Source organism: Ranitomeya imitator, chromosome 5 (genome assembly GCF_032444005.1).
Source record: "Ranitomeya imitator isolate aRanImi1 chromosome 5, aRanImi1.pri, whole genome shotgun sequence".
NCBI lineage: Eukaryota > Metazoa > Chordata > Amphibia > Anura > Dendrobatidae > Ranitomeya > Ranitomeya imitator.
Genome location: NC_091286.1, coordinates 25,374,466 through 25,390,728, shown reverse-complemented (window position 1 = coordinate 25,390,728; position 16,263 = coordinate 25,374,466). Strand labels below are relative to the sequence as shown.

At 48.3% G+C, this 16,263-nt stretch overlaps 1 protein-coding gene across 2 annotated transcripts in view; it reads left to right on the top strand.

The window, feature by feature from the left end:
* The window catches only part of MIA3 (MIA SH3 domain ER export factor 3), a 67,014-nt gene that overhangs the window by 39,713 nt on the left and 11,038 nt on the right, over positions 1 to 16,263 (top strand). For both annotated transcript variants that reach the window (XM_069768461.1, XM_069768460.1), the window contains exons 7-21: positions 1,358 to 1,489; positions 2,392 to 2,413; positions 4,889 to 4,977; positions 5,055 to 5,132; positions 8,441 to 8,551; positions 10,153 to 10,224; positions 10,670 to 10,774; positions 10,958 to 11,080; positions 13,083 to 13,191; positions 13,400 to 13,455; positions 13,649 to 13,739; positions 14,070 to 14,208; positions 14,867 to 14,968; positions 15,186 to 15,246; positions 15,664 to 15,699. In XM_069768461.1, coding sequence (XP_069624562.1) covers positions 1,358 to 1,489; positions 2,392 to 2,413; positions 4,889 to 4,977; positions 5,055 to 5,132; positions 8,441 to 8,551; positions 10,153 to 10,224; positions 10,670 to 10,774; positions 10,958 to 11,080; positions 13,083 to 13,191; positions 13,400 to 13,455; positions 13,649 to 13,739; positions 14,070 to 14,208; positions 14,867 to 14,968; positions 15,186 to 15,246; positions 15,664 to 15,699 — 1,326 coding nt within the window. The remainder of the gene's footprint in view (positions 1 to 1,357; positions 1,490 to 2,391; positions 2,414 to 4,888; positions 4,978 to 5,054; positions 5,133 to 8,440; positions 8,552 to 10,152; positions 10,225 to 10,669; positions 10,775 to 10,957; positions 11,081 to 13,082; positions 13,192 to 13,399; positions 13,456 to 13,648; positions 13,740 to 14,069; positions 14,209 to 14,866; positions 14,969 to 15,185; positions 15,247 to 15,663; positions 15,700 to 16,263) is intronic.

Below are 16,263 nucleotides of genomic sequence, written 5' to 3'. Positions count from 1 at the left end.
TTTCATGTTCAGGTAACACCATATCTGACATGACAAATATTAATTCATTTTATTTTTATTTATTTTCTTTGTTTTTAAAATGGTTTTCTGGGGAAAACAAGTCATGACATATCTGCAGAATAGGTGATAATTTTATCGGTGGGTGGAGGTCCGACTGCTGGTACCTGCACCGATCGACTGAACAAAGACCTTTTATCCTTATTGGGAAGCGACCTTGCGCATCACCTACCTCCGCTCTGTTTATTCCCTGTGGGAATATGAATGAATGGCGCTGCGGTTGGACATCCAACCTGCCGCTCCATTTCATGACCAGGATTAAAATTGGCCAATTGGTGCAGGTATACCCCATTCAGCAGATGAGTGATCACTTGTTTTCATCGGATGACCCATCTGAAGTCTATGCTGTTGACTTCTATATGCTCGCTGGGCTGCGGGCCTGCTCGCTGGGCCGCGGGCCTGCTCGCTGGGCCGTGGGTCTGCTCGCTGGGCTGCGGGCCTGCTCGCTGGGTTGTGAAAGAAAGCTAATTTTCTGATATTACTATCACTTTACATGTTTTAAAGGGATTATCCAGGGGAGAAATATATATATTTTAAACCAATGGCCCAAAAAAAATCCATATTTACTTCTCCGATCCACAGCCGCTCATGTTCAGACTTTGCTTGCTTCCCCACCAGCATCTATGTCCTGTCGGAAAGAGACCGGCAGCCTCCGGACGGGTGCTACAAAGCATCGCTGGGTGTTTCTACACCATCCTGAGATGTTTTCAAAATATTTTTCTTACCCAGTAGGAAAAGTGGTCACATGAGTGTTCTATTCTACATCTTACGCCGTATGAAGGTGGTGCCACAGGGGGTGACTGCTGCCTAAACTCACCAACCGCAGTGGCTAACGGGCGCCGTGTCATGTGTGGGCAGCCGTCCGCCCTCCCGAGAGAAGAAAGTTGGCATCTTGATGACTATACAGGTTGTCAGGCTGCTTACGTCATGTAGGAAAGGTCACATCTCCATGTTGGGTGTTTTAAGCCAGTGTTTCGCAAACTCCAGTCCTCAGGAGCCCCCAACGGATCATGTTGGATACCCAGGATTTCCTTGGTATTGAACAGGTGATGAAAATTATTATCAAAGTATCATAAATATCCACAGGATAGGAAGTCCTGAAAACGTGAACTGTTGGGAGGCCCCTGAGGACTGGAGTTTGCGAAACACTGGTGTAGCTCCCGAATGCCTCAGCTGCAGAATTGCAGGTTGGAGACCATGGACTTGTAGAATGTACATAGGTGGCGCTGTGTTACTGTCCATGTGTTCTATAATTTTCTATACAGATTTACATTCTTACGTTCTTCTGTTGATGTTACAGTTGGTGTCTGCTCTGCCTGAAGATTTCCAGCCCGGGCCTGATTTCCATGGCGTGGACTGGGAGCCGGTCATCATGGCCTTCTTAGTGGGACTTGTCTCTTTCTTGATTTTCTTCTGGAGAACGTGTCTCTCGGTGAGTGCTCCCACAAGACGTGGTTTCTGCCTGCACGTCACAACATAGAATAGCGACCCATTTACTTGTACAGATGTCTGCCCATTGATAAGAGTACAGGGATTTTTACTATCTACCAAAGTTCATGTGGATGAACTGTCCCCAGACAGCAGGCAAATTGTCAGCAGCACGTCCCGGGTTTACAAGATGTGCTGCCGACAACACTTATCTTTTAGGCCCCATTTTTCATCTCTGATGAACTGGTGTACTTACTAGCGTTCATTCAGCCGATTTTATCTATCCGTGTCAAGGGGTCTTCACAGGGTATTCCCTTATTACACAGTATTTGCCGTAATGCTCGATGGGAACAATTCACACTTTTGGGACTGTTCCGATCGGAATAATGTAGGTCCTGTGACCCCCTATTCGGAGCAGCCGCTTCTGTTAATGGTAGAGGAGAGGTGGGAGCGCTCTACACTTTCTGTAAACACCCGATAAAGAAAGCCGGGGTCACAATACCCTCATTGTGCCCATCCGTCCCTCACCCGCTGGGGGACCGGGACCCTGATTCACCCCCGGCTGCTTTCTCCAAGTCTTTGGAGGTTGGGAACAAGGCGGAGTGCGGCCACCTTACCATGCTCTGAATCAAGGCTCACAAGACCCCACAATTCTCCTGAAATGCGAGGGTCCCAAAGTAATCGCATATGCTGGGGATGGGAATGCCCCTCTGTATCCTGCTAATGGCAGCAGCGGGGCGATCTCATACACATCGCATTAAGCTGGAAGCTTTTCTTAGCTGTCCGATAATCTTATTTGGCGAGTGTCCCCTTTCACTCCCCGGCCGCCCCCGCAGTCCTGACCTTTTTGTAGATTCGTGTGTCAGGGGGACATTGTAGTAACACGTGTGATCTGTTCTCTTGTAGGTGAAGAGCAGAATGTATCAAGGTAAGTTTTCCTGATTGTCTAGATCTGGTGTGTGAATCGTTATAACGCTGCATCTGCAAATCCTCTCACTATGACCAAGCAAGATTTAAGAGCAGCCTTATTATTCCTGCTGGAGTTCTAGTTGCTTCCTTTCTTATTTTTGAGTTGGGCTGACTTTTTAGTGTAGAACATCATTGTAGTGGCCAGAGAGGAAATCTCTTTTAAACGGTATTTCCATCTCCAAAATCCTACCAGAATATGTAGTATGTGTAGTAATATTATGAGCAAATGCCTCCAATTAGAAAAGTAGTGTAGTTCTTTTGATTAGCTGTGTTGCATGGTGCAGGGCATTTCAGTAGCTTAGGTATCCATAGTTACGACCATTAACAGCTAACGGTCACTATATTAGTGGCTGTAACTATGGATACATAAGCTACTGCAATGTCCTGAACATGGAGTAAGCGACATAGTGAATCAGAAGAACTATACTACTTTTGCAACTGTAGAGGCATTTGCTAATATTATTATTTATTATTATTATTATTATTATTATACCTACTACATATTGGGATATTATCTTGGAGTAGGAAGTACCTCTTTAACTTTGTCTCTGCTTTGACCACATGGACACTCGCTTTTATAGGGTTATTCTCATCAGCATCGCTGGTTGAAAATGTTAAGCCGTTGTAAAAACAAGGAACTTTCCAATTTACTTCTAACTTAAAGTCCTAGGCAAGGAGTACAGCGCTTACAAGCGTGTTCTTGGCTATAGAGCTTGTAAGTGCTGCTCTGAAGCTGGCCAGATTGCTTTAATTCCCCTGTTCTCCTCCGACGCTGCAGAGGTAAAACTGCTTCATCTGAGAGCTCACAGTTCGGGCCAGCGGTCTGACTATGCTGCTAGTCCAAACTGTCAGTCAAGCAAGAAAATCCCAGCCCTCCGACTGGCAGGACTCCGGGAGGCGGGGGTGAGGGGTGTTGTCCTGCTGGCAGGTCTCCGGGAGGCGGGGGCGCATGGTGCTGTACTGCAGGCAGGACTCCGGGGGGCGCATGGTGCTGTCCTGCAGGTAGGACTCCGGGAGGCGGGGGCGCTTGGTGCTGTCCTGCAGGCAGGACTCCGGGGGGCGCATGGTGCTGTCCTGCAGGCAGGACTCCGGGAGGCGGGGGCGCTTGGTGCTGTCCTGCAGGCAGGACTCCGGGAGGCGGGGGCGCTGTGCTGTCCTGCAGCCAGGACTCCGGGAGGCGGGGGCGCTGTGCTGTCCTGCAGGCAGGACTCGGGGAGGCGGGGGCACATGGTGCTGTCCTGCAGGCAGGACTCTGGGAGGCGGGGGCGCTGTGCTGTCCTGCAGGCAGGACTCCGGAGGCGGGGCGCTGTGCTGTCATGCAGGCAGGACTCTGGGAGGCGGGGGTGCTGTGCTGTCCTGCAGGCAGGACTCCGGGGGGCGCTGTGCTGTCCTGCAGGCAGGACTCCGGGAGGCGGGGGCGCATGGTGCTGTCCTGCAGGCAGGACTCTGGGAGGCGGGGGCGCTGTGCTGTCCTGCAGGCAGGACTCCGGAGGCGGGGCGCTGTGCTGTCCTGCAGGCAGGACTCTGGGAGGCGGGGGCGCTGTGCTGTCCTGCAGGCAGGACTCCGGAGGCGGGGCGCTGTGCTGTCCTGCAGGCAGGACTCTGGGAGGCGGGGGTGCTGTGCTGTCCTGCAGGCAGGACTCTGGGAGGCGGGAGCGCTGTGCTGTCCTGCAGGCAGGACTCCGGGAGGCGGGGGCGCTGTGCTGTCCTGCAGAATGTTAGTCGATAAACTCCTCGTCTCGTCTCCTGCGGTCTCTTCATTTTCTTCTCTGATGAACTCATTACTGTCGTGTTTTTGATGTGGGTGCAACCGAAAATGACATCACCCAAACCAGCCACAGCTTCCAACTGCCGAGTCACGTCTTACCTTTTAGAGATGACTTCTTTTTTTTTTAGAATTTGTGAAATGTGAACAAGTGTCTATATTCCTTAGCATCGCACTTATTGTAATAAAGAATCGAGAGTCGCCATGAAAAAATTCTAAAATTCCCTTTTGGTGTAAAGTAAAAATGGTGAAAACCTTTTGTTAGTATCTTATTTTAGCTCTGCGATACGATGGCTTGAAGTTCTAGGCCTGAAGCCTGAGGCTGCACTACTGAGATGTTCTCATAGTAACATATCCCCTTCCGTCGGCTGCAGGGGAGAGGATGTAACTTGTTATTTGGCGCCAGTTTCCTTTTTTCTTGCCTGATGAGTCGGGATTGGAATCCACACTACACAAGGGCACTTGCTGTCTCAGTAGTGCAGCCTCAGGCTTCAGGCCTAGAACTTCAAGCCATCATATCTCAATGCAGAAGTGAGATATTAAAAAGCCGTTTTCACTTTTTTTTTTACTTTTCACTAAAGGGCTCCACTAGACATTTCTTTCCCTCTGTCTCTTACATTGTGACCAGAAGAAGCAACATTTCTTTTTCTCTTTTTTTTTTCTTTCCAGTGAATGAAAAGCAGCTTGCGGAGAAGATCGCGGCGCTGATGAAAGAGAAAAGTGAAGCTTTGGAAAAAATATCTGAGTTTGAAAAAAAGGTAAATTGGGGACAACGGATGCTTTGAAGCCTTGATGTCATCTCGTGGTAATTAACTTGTTACTTGTAAATCCTCAGATAAAAGAGGTGAAGGAGGCGGAGGGCTCGACCCAGAAGAAAAGCAGCCACCTGCAGGAAGAGGCCGCTGCTCTCAAGGTATGGGCAGAGCCCTAGATTTCCACAAGGGATACTTGACTTTTAGTAAAAGAAAACAACTCTGTTAACCCCTTGTCATTTTCTGTGCTCATTCATTTCCTAATATATCTAAACTGGTCAGAGGTAAATTGTAAGAGGCAACACCATCCTGACTGGGTGCAGCCAACGCTAAAGGAATCCTATATAGTGCTGCTAGGATCAGCGTGTACATCATGTGCAGTGTGCTTCCTCTACTGGTGGCTGCAGAAATATATATATACTAGATGGTTGCCTGATTCTAACGCATCGGGTATTCTAGAATATGCGTGTAGTATAGTAGTATATTGCCCAGCCACGTAGTATATTGCCCAGCCACATAGTATATAGCAGAGCCATGTAGTATATTGCCCAGCCACGTAATATATTGGCCAGCACAGAGCCACATAGTATAGAGACTTAAAAAAAATAAACATATACTCACCTATAGCCCGTTCAAGTCCTGCTATACTTACCATCCGCCGCCTTTGCCGCTCCTCGCCACGCTCCTGGGATCGCTCCATTGCAAGCGGCAGCTTCCGGTCCCAGGGCTGGTGTGAGCAGGACCTATGATGACGTCGCAGTCACATGACCGTGACGTCACGGCAGGTCCTTGTCGCACACCAGCCCTGGGACGGGACCGGAAGCTGCGGCTTGCAATGGAGCGATCCAGGGAGCGTGGCGAGGAGCGGGAAAGGCGGCGGATGGTGAGTATAGCAGGTTTTTTTTTTTTTTTTTATTATTTTTAACATGACCTATTTTTACTATTGATGCTGCATAGGCAGCATCAATAGTAAATAGTTGGGGGGACACAGGGTTAATAGCAGCGGTAACGGAATGCGTTACACCGCGGGCTGTTACCGCTGCCATTAACCCTTTGTGAGCGGAGGGGATTACGGAGCGGGCGCCGGGCAGTGCGTGCAGGGGAGTAGGGGAGAGACTAATCGGACTGTGGCCGTCGCTGATTGGTCGCGGCAGCCATGACAGGCAGCTGCCGAGACCAATCAGCGAATGAATAACAGTGACAGAAGGACAGACAGACAGACGGAAGTGACCCTTAGACAATTATGTATATAGATATATCTAGCAGTGTGCTCCCACTAGTGGTGTCTGCGGAAATATATATACTTTGCAGTGTACTCCCTCTAGTGGTGTCTGCAGAATATGAATATATATGTGGATGTGCAGATTAGGCTGAGTATCTGCTGCAGTCGGGGTCAGCTCAAATTGCAAAAGTATGACCTCTTAAATGCCTCTGTCAATCATGATATCAGCATTTAGGAAGATAGCGAAAAGGTGGGGAGTTGCTTCTGACTCTGTTGGCGTCTCCACAAGGTGATCACGGGGTGTCGATGGGTTATCAAGGCCCCAGGCTGGGCTTTGTGACTGAGTTCTCTTTGTGAGAGACCAGAAATTACAGAATACACCGCAAATCTACGGTAGTACAGTTTATTGTATTGGCGATCAAGGGATTGCGTGTTCAAGACTAACTGCTTTTTACTATACGGATGCATTACCGTATATACTCGAGTATAAGCCGAGATTTTCAGCCCAAATTTTTGGGCTGAAAGTGCCCCCCTCGGCTTATACTCGAGTCACGGTAGCGGTGGGGTCGGCAGGTGAGGGGCTGAGGGCGCTGGGGTATACTTACCTAGTCCCAGCGATCCTCGCGCTGTCCCTGCCGTCCCACGGGCTTCGGCGCTGCAGCTTCTTCCTCTCTTCAGCGGTCACGTGGGACCGCTCATTACAGAAATGAATAAGCGGCTCCACCTCCCATAGGGGCGGAGCCGCTTATTCATTTCTCTAATCAGCGGTGCCGGTGACCGCTGATAGAGAAAGAAGCTGCGGCACCGAAGACAGGAGGGTACAGCGCGAGGATCGCCAGGACTAGGTGAGTATGTTATATTCACCTGTCCTCGTTCCAGCCGCCGGGCGCCGATCCATCTTCCCGGCCGGCGCCTCCATCTTCCCGGCGTCTCTGCTCTCTGACTGTTCAGGCAGAGGGCGCGATGACGCATATAGTGTGCGCGGCGCCCTCTGCCTGATCAGTCAGAGCAGAGACGCCGGGAAGATGGAGGCGCCGGAACGAGACGCCGGGAGCTGCAATCAAGGGAGGTGAGTATGTGTTTTTTTTTCTTTATTGCGGCAGCGGCGGCACAAATTTATGTGGAACATCTATGGGGCACAGTGAACGGTGCAGAGCACCGTATATGGCACAGCACAGCTATGGGGCACAGTGAACGGTGCAGAGCACCGTATATGGCACAGCACAGCTATGGGGCACAGTGAACGGTGCAGAGCACCGTATATGGCACAGCACAGCTATGGGGCACAGTGAACGGTGCAGAGCACCGTATATGGCACAGCACAGCTATGGGGCACAGTGAACGGTGCAGAGCACCGTATATGGCACAGCACAGCTATGGGGCACAGTGAACGGTGCAGAGCACCGTATATGGCACAGCACAGCTATGGGGCACAGTGAACGGTGCAGAGCACCGTATATGGCACATCTATGGGGCACAGTGAACGGTGCAGAGCACCGTATATGGCACAGCACAGCTATGGGGCACAGTGAACGGTGCAGAGCACCGTATATGGCACAGCACAGCTATGGGGCACAGTGAACGGTGCAGAGCACCGTATATGGCACAGCACAGCTATGGGGCACAGTGAACGGTGCAGAGCACCGTATATGGCACAGCTATGGGGCACAGTGAACGGTGCAGAGCACCGTATATGGCACATCTATGGGGCACAGTGAACGGTGCAGAGCACCGTATATGGCACATCTATGGGGCACAATGAACGGTGCAGAGCACCGTATATGGCACAGCTAGGGGGCACAATGAACGGTGCAGAGCACTATATGGTTCACACCTATGGGGAAATATGAACGGTGCAGAGCACTATATGGCACAGCTATGGGGAAATAATGATCTATTTTTATTTTTGAAATTCACCGGTAAATGCTGCATTTCCACCCTAGGCTTATACTCGAGTCAATAAGTTTTCCCAGTTTTTTGTGGCAAAATTAGGGGGGTCGGCTTATACTCGGGTCGGCTTATACTCGAGTATATACGGTAATTTCTACAAGATATTGACCGATGCGTGGAGATCAAGGAGAAACATTCACTTTAATATTTGAAGTTTCTTACTTGTAGGTGTTGGGGGATTAATTAATGGTTTCAGTACTAAAGTTACCGGTGCATTGATGAATTAATTCCCAGGAGGAGAATATAGAAATATTTATAGATGAAGAATATAAAGGTTTTCACTTTCCTTGCCTTCAGATGACGATTAAGGAGATGAAGAACAACAACAAGCAGTTAGAAGCCCGAATGAGGAACTTGCTTCAGGAGTTGGAGTCTCAGAAGGAACAGAACACGAGAAAGCAGGAAATGGTGAGAAGGGGACGGGCGGTGACGTTTCTCTCCGGGGTCGCCCCTAGTGTGACTGACAGAAGGATTTCATGTAACTCCATGGCTTGAAGGGAATACGTCATGCTTGAAAGGTGCCCGGGATGTCGGCTACAAGCAGGTTTTTTTCTGGTTTGTGTCACACACGCGGCAGCTTCCTTGCAACTGTTTGTGACTGCTGTCGTGTATGGAGGGGGCTGGCTGATTGCAGGAGTCTGGTTAAGCTAATGAACTGAGCAGTCGGCCAGCCCCCTTCACACACAGCGCAGGTCACATCCGACGCTGAAAATTAGGTTCCGCGTACAATGTAAGATTAGCTGCTGGGACCGGAGCTTGTAGATAAATATCAGGGCATCATTTATACATGAAGTATGTTAGACAGTTGCAGCATTTACTGACTCTGAGGACCGATCTTTCCAAATACAAGTAAATGACAATGTGCGGGACAGTTCCTAATGTCTCCCAAAAGCGGGATCTGGACTTCTGGATTGTGGCATTCCAGCACGCAGAGCCAGATCCTACAACCCTCCACAGCCCCCCGTCACGGTGAAAGTGTGAGATCCCGCTCTGTTCATTAACCCAAAGCTGCCACGTCCTTTACTAAACGGTTACTGAATGGTGAGATCCTGAGGGCGCTAATCATTTGTGTGCGTGCTATTAGCGAGATCTCACTTAACACTTCGATGGGGGGGCTGCAAATGGATGTGGGGGTTCTGCTCTATGCTGGGAACCCACTGCGAGAGGAGCCGCGGAGGGATGTGAGGTCATGCTGCGATCCCACTGAGAGGGGCCGCAGAGGTATGTGGGGTTCTGCTCTCCATGCTGGGATCCCACAGTGAAGGGGTCCGCGAAGGCATGTGGGGTCATGCACTCCATGCTGAGTTCCCAGTGTGAGCGGGTTTGCAGAGGCATGTAGGGTCCTGCTCTCCATCCTGGGATCCCACAGTGAAGGGGGCCGCGATGCATGTGGAGTCCTGCTCTCCATGCTGGATCCCTCTGTGGGGGGCACTGATGCATGTGGAGTCCTGCTCTCCATGCTGGGTCCCACTGCAATAGGGGCTGCGGAGGCATGTGGGGTCCTGCTCTCCATGCTGGGATCCCACTTTGAGGGGGGCTGCTCCAGAGTGTCGCTTTAAGAACGGTTTGAATGAATGGGAACACTACACCTCCTCTAGTAGTGGACATCCCCTGCTTTATCAATTAAGAGCCCCATAAAAAACCCATCTTTACATTCCCCAGCAGTATCATTCCAGAGAGGTCAGCCCTGATGTTCCTGGCGGATAACATGACATTCAATGCAGTGGTCTCGTGACACAACAAAGTCAGGTCATCTTCTGGGAGTACCAGCGCTGACATCTGTGGAGCTATACTGCTGGGGTACTGAGTTGATTTAGCAGGGAATGTCCATTACTCAACAGCCCCTTGAAGACCAACATGTACGTTTATTAACAGACATCTATCTGTGTATTACTCATCTCTTAATATATACTGCATTTGTACTCTGCCTTCCCTTCTCAGAAATGATCATAATTGTAGATTAGTGTGTCATCTTATGAGTTGAATAAAACTACTCTTTCCATTTGCAGATCTACGAAGGGCAGAAATCTGTAAAGAAGCTGAAAGATCAGTTTGAGCAAAACTCTGCGGAGCTCTCCGAGGTAAGATCAGTCCCTCTAGGTAATGGAAAGAATTTATTAAAGGGTTTATCCATCGCCTCTTCTGTGTCAGGTGAGATTCGCTACTGACGTGACTTCTTGTCAGGTATTGAGGGCTCTGCAGGCAGGTATCGCACTTCTAATTAATAAGATACCTGTCGGCCGTGCACGAGACCTGCCGAGCAGCCGGCCGGGGCCACATCAGTAACACCTTTCAGCCTCTTATGCCGGAAGGAATGGATCTGGATTGGTCACTTTCAGTATTTTATTATGTTTTTAATCAACAATATGTCTTAAAACATTGGCTCATCACAACATGCCCTTTCCATGTGCCCTTGTTGAGCCCCTCTGAGCCAGAGGGAGAAGCTGCTCCTAGCAAACACAAAATTGTTAGCAGTGCTCGTACTTTTTCTCACTTATTTTGACCTTTTATTCTTTTTTGATTCAGTTGCAAATTGCATTAAACGAGGCAAAAATGAAAGAGCAGAAGGTCCGAAACGATGTCCGAATTTTGCAAGAGGAGAACGCCCGGCTGAAGGACAGGAAGGAGCAGGTACGCCCTGAACTGAACCCCTTACCGATGTCCTAACTCTTAGTCGCCCCTGTCCACCATTTCTCCATGTTATTTAGTTGTGCAAATAACATTTACTAGTGCAGCTGCTTCCAGGCACCGGCAGATGGTTTCCATTCACTGCATGTTACGATTCATCTTCACGTCATTTTCTTTTTGTTGTAGCTCCTGCAGGAAGCGGACGGATGGAGCGAGAGACAGAGGGAGCTCGACGAGCAGATCCATCTCCAGCAGAAGTCGCACAAGGATTTGGAGGAAGCTCTGGCCTACAAAGAAAACGAGATTGAGGTAAAATGATTTCTCTGATGTTTTAGGTTCTTTCCTTCTTGTTACACTTGACCATTTGGCTGTGACCTTTCTCCTGTGTTCCCTGTAAGACAACCGGGACATGAGCTCCGATTCCTCCAAGCCAGGCAATACAGAATACATAAATATTTAAAGGTGTTTTTTTTTTTTTTTTGCACTAAATGTGCATTTCTGCCGTTCTTCTTTGCAATATGTTCAATGTCAGTATCCCCTCCTATACATCCAACTCAAGTGTTTGTCATGTGAGCGCAGATATGTGATTTGCATGGTTTTGCGGTCACTTGCCAACGAGCTTCTCATCCACTTCTGGAACATGTCAAGAAGCAGGAAAATTTGTTAGCCGGGCCTGTGACCTCTAAGTATGCAGATCTCTGAAAATAGAGGGTAAATAAAGGAGAGGACATGCATCCAGTCACTCTCATAGCAACTGCCACACATAGGCATTTCAGTGCCCTGTCCTCAGGATCCATGGGGGTCCCAGTGGTCAGACCCCCAAAGAAATCAGCAACTTTAAATGTTGGGAATAACACAATAACATACAGCAACTAAAAATTCTCTATAAAGCTTCCAGGCAAATAGTAGGAAACAGCACCCAGGTCTAGGATCATAGGGTTATTGTCTGTATCCCTAGAGTACGAGTTGTGAAAGGGTTAATGTCTGTGGATCTGGTGGCCCAAAGCAGTGAGGGGGTTAAAAGTGTAGCTGATGGGCCGTCCAGTTTAGGGAGGGTGTAATGTCTGTGAGGAGGTGAAGGTGCCATACCTGCCAATTGGGCAATGTACAGGGAATCTGCACATCAGAGTGACTTTGGCTCTTGAGCTGGGCAGGATTTTTTTTTCGAGTGGTCACGAGTAACCACATTCTTGTATGTCCATGTTTTTTTTGTCTGTTCCCTCCAAGATTGTGAGGGCGTCCTCCTGCATACACACAATAGGACATTGGCCTTGGCCTGTGATGTGCATGTGTGAGAGAGGAAAATCAGGGAAAGGAGAGGTCACATCTCTGCTCACACCATAGTTACTACCAGGTGGCATCTGAGGCATTCTTGTATCATGTATATCAGATCAATACCGACCCATGTGCGCCAGAACCACAACTCCCAGATGTACCTGCAGTATTATCACACGGAGAAATTCTACTAGAACAGAACTTTTTATTTTTAATAGTGATGAGCGAATATACTCGTTACTCGAAATTTCTCGAGCACGCTCGGGGGTCCTCCGAGTATTTTTTAGTGCTCGAAAATTTAGTTTTTCTTGCCGCAGCTGAATTATTTACATCTGATAGCCAGCATAAGTACATTTGTGGATTCTCTAGCAACCAGGCAACCCCCACATGTATTTATGCTGGCTAACATATGTAAATCATTCAGCTGCGGCAAGAAAAACTCAATTTCCGAGCACTAAAAAATACTCGGAGGACACCCGAGCGTGCTCGAGAAGTCTCGAGTAACAAGTATATTCGCTCATCACTTATTTTTAACCTTAAAATATCACAGTGCTTTATCCAATAAACTAGAAGTAAAACCAACTATAAAGGCAGAGCTGCCCGAAGCCGTGCGTTGGCTCCTCACTCACCAGGTCACATAAGCAGGAGGAAGCGGAGTGTATATCAATGACCAATGAGGCAAAGATCTCACCCGAGCCAAACTGTAGGACTTGGTGGTCCTTAGAGTCTCATGGGCATCAGATGAAGCAAGGAACAAGGAGAAGGCCCATGTCGTTCCCCATATGTGACTCTCGCCCTGACGAGGGCAGTACTCGGGTGTGGAACTAATAGATGACCCCAAAAACAAGAATCCCTCCCGACACGTTCCCACCTTACTATTAAGGCTCCATCAGGGGAGTGTGTATTGGGGAACACCCTGTGACCTTTTTTTTTTTTTTTTTTTTTTTTTTTTTTAAGGTTAAAAATGAAGCTCTTTTTCCGTAGATAGTCTCGCTGCTCCAATGCTGGATTCTTAGGTCTCCTCTTGTATCCTTAGCTCCTGACTAACTGCATTGTGCAGCTGAAGCAGCTGGAGGAGGACACCGGAGATGACAGCAGCTGGCAGCCGGCGGTGGACGGGGAGCTGGAAAACGGAGAAATCCCAGGTAATAATACTGCAGAAGATATATGTAATACACCGATCGGCCATGAAATGCTGAGGGCTCCAGTGAGGGACACGAGCCGGGACACAGGGGAGCTACACAATGTGCAGCAGATGGCGGGAATAATATGGCTGATGGGTGTGTACATGTTCTGTGTTTTCTTATGGCTGGAATAAGCTCAGGGGTTTCTTCTTTTTTTTTTTTCTTCCAGAGAAATGCAAGGAAAAGATGAAGATGCAAATAAAGCAGATGATGGACGTGTCGCGGGTGAGGCTGCTGAGCTCTGGTTATTTATGTGGTGATGGATCCAACCCACAGATAGAAAGATAAGACGTGTGATAGATCTGGGGTCTGTACGAGGGCTGCCTAGGAGAAGGCAGGCATGAGTAGATCCTGCCGTGTGCTCCTGAGCTGGGACTTTCTCCTCTGACCACTGACATTTGTGTTTTTTCTGTCTTAGGTAAAAACCACGCTATCAATTATCGAGGAGGAGAAAGATCTGTATCAGCGAAAACTGACGGATGAGATCTCCTCACGACACGATCTGGAAGGTGAGATGGGAAAGTAGGAATTGATGTAAAGTAGTCACCAACGGCTGAGGCCTCAGATATGAGATGTGTTAGGGGGTCTGGGAACCCCAGAAGATTTCCGTCCTGTGGTCACCTGTGAGGCAGCCGTCACTAGCACACGCTGGGGCTGACTCTATTCCTGACTAATACATTATATGGCAACATGTTACCGTCCGCACATCTCTGCGTCTTATCAGGAAGGTGCTCAGTTTAGCGTACAAGGTGATATGTTCAGCGTCTTTCCACATGAGACTTTCGGCCGTTTCCTCACTATATTCTTAGTAGAAATGTTCCCTTCTCTCTCGTCTACAGAGGAAATTAAGCAACTTCAGCACGACACCGGCTCCCTGCAGTCCGACAAGACCCGACTGGACAACGAGTGCAAAACTCTGCGCCAGAAAGTGGAGATTCTCACCGAGCTTTACCAGCAGAAGGAGATGGCGCTGCAGAAGTGAGTGGCGCCATTGCCGGGCCTGGGATTGGGAGATTTCTGGGAACATCCACAATAATTGACAGCGTGCAAGGGGCCGGGTTAAAAACAAAAAGCAAGCACTTTTTTTTTTTTTTTTTTTTTTTTAAGAAGTAAATGCAACTATTTTTGTTTTGTAATGGATCTTCCCACCTTTTAATTTTTGGTTACCAATAATTATGCTATGAGCTTGTAGGCAGCACTTTTAGATCATGCCCAATGCTTATAATCCAGTATTTAATGATTTGCCAGATTATCCATTTTCCATCATCTGCATTAATTATATATAGATATAGATGGATAGACTTTCATTAACCCCTTAATGAAATCCGCTGTACGTTTCGAATGTGCGCGGCTCTTTTTTGGAGTGGGCTCAGCAGCTGAGCCGGCCCTGGTTGCGTCCACTCTTAATTTTTTTAGAAGGGAACAAGCGACTCCCCCTGATTGGGGAAAGTTGCTGTAGTAGGAATAATTAGAAGGGGCACAGCACTACATCATAGCGACAGCCGCCTCATTCTCGGGATCTGTGGGTGTCCCCAGGGTAAAGTGATGGCATAACCATGTCTTTAGAGGATGAAATGACCTTTTTCGTGAACACTTCTAATCCTAGCATCTGTTCTTGTCTTGTAATCCCTTACAGAAAACTCACCCAGGAGGAGTACGAGAGGCAAGAAAAAGAGCAGAAGTTATCCGCCGCTGACGAGAAAGCCATCGTGGCCAGCGAAGAAGTGAAAATCTACAAGTACGTACGCCCACCTCGCCCCTGATGGAGCGCTGCTCCTGCTGTCCAGCCGCACTCAGTATCACATTAGTCCACATGTTTGTCCCAGAACATTGGCCCAGTGGTTTATGTTGGTTACCTGGGATTGTGATTGAGCTTGGTGGAGTTTGGCGCTGCAGGCGATCTTTCATGTCTTCACGTCTCTCCTTTTATAACTTACCTTCTTTCGTGCACACAGGCAGCGTATTCAAGAAATGGAGGAGGAGCTGCAAAAAACGGAGCGATCCTTTAAGAATCAGGTAACCTTACCCATCAGGTCACTCACCTTATATTTATGGTAGTGCCGCCATACACTTCCCTTCCCCCAGCCTCTGTATAGGCGCATAACATTAGGATGAGGCCGATCATATGGAGGAAAATCTGTACTTATGTTTGGCTTTACAGTCAGGAAATAAAATTAAAAAAAAACAAACCTTAGAGAACAGACTGAGACATAAGGAGACGGGTCCTTGCCATAGGAGTTTACACTCTATGGGAGGGGAGTCCCTGCACACATTGTATTGTTAGCAGATCTGCCAGATGTGGATGGTCGGCTACATATTGATCCGAAATGCTCTCTGCCCCTCAGCTTTGTATTGAAGAGGGAGTAAGTATAAGTTGTTGTTTTTGTTTTTTTTCTGATTTTTTTTTTTTTTTTTTTCCTTTTTAATTTTAAGATTGCAAGCCATGAAAAAAAGGCTCATGAGAACTGGGTGAGTATGAGAGACGTTCCTTATTATACGGCACTGTCTGCAAACTTCACTACCAGGGACGTGCGTGCTCCTCGCCTATCTAGGACTTGACGAGATTAACTGTAGGAGATTCTTTCCCTTAAGTTGAAGCCGTCACCAGATTCCACATTGCTAAATAGGACTCCTATGACCTGATTGAACCGGCGTACTTATCCATGAGAGAATGTTATAATTTTAATATAAAAATGAACATTTCAGGAGTCTAGCTAAAGCATGAGCGAGCTCATGAGTCCAAATGTATTCAGTCTCCTCCAAAACAGCCATACAGGTGCAGCTTGTACTGAGCAGCATAGAGGAGATACACTGAGGACCAGTCAAATTAGGTGGGTGTGGATTCAGCAGCAGGGAGGAGGTACACTGAGGAGCTGTCAGTCAGCTTACGTGGGTGCATATTCACCAGCAGTAGGGAGAAAGAACACTGAGGAGCTGTCAGTCAAATTAGGTCAGTGGAGATTAAGCAGCAAGGAGGAGAGGTACACTGAAGAGCTGTCAGTCAGCCTAGGTGGGTGCATATTCAGCAGCAGG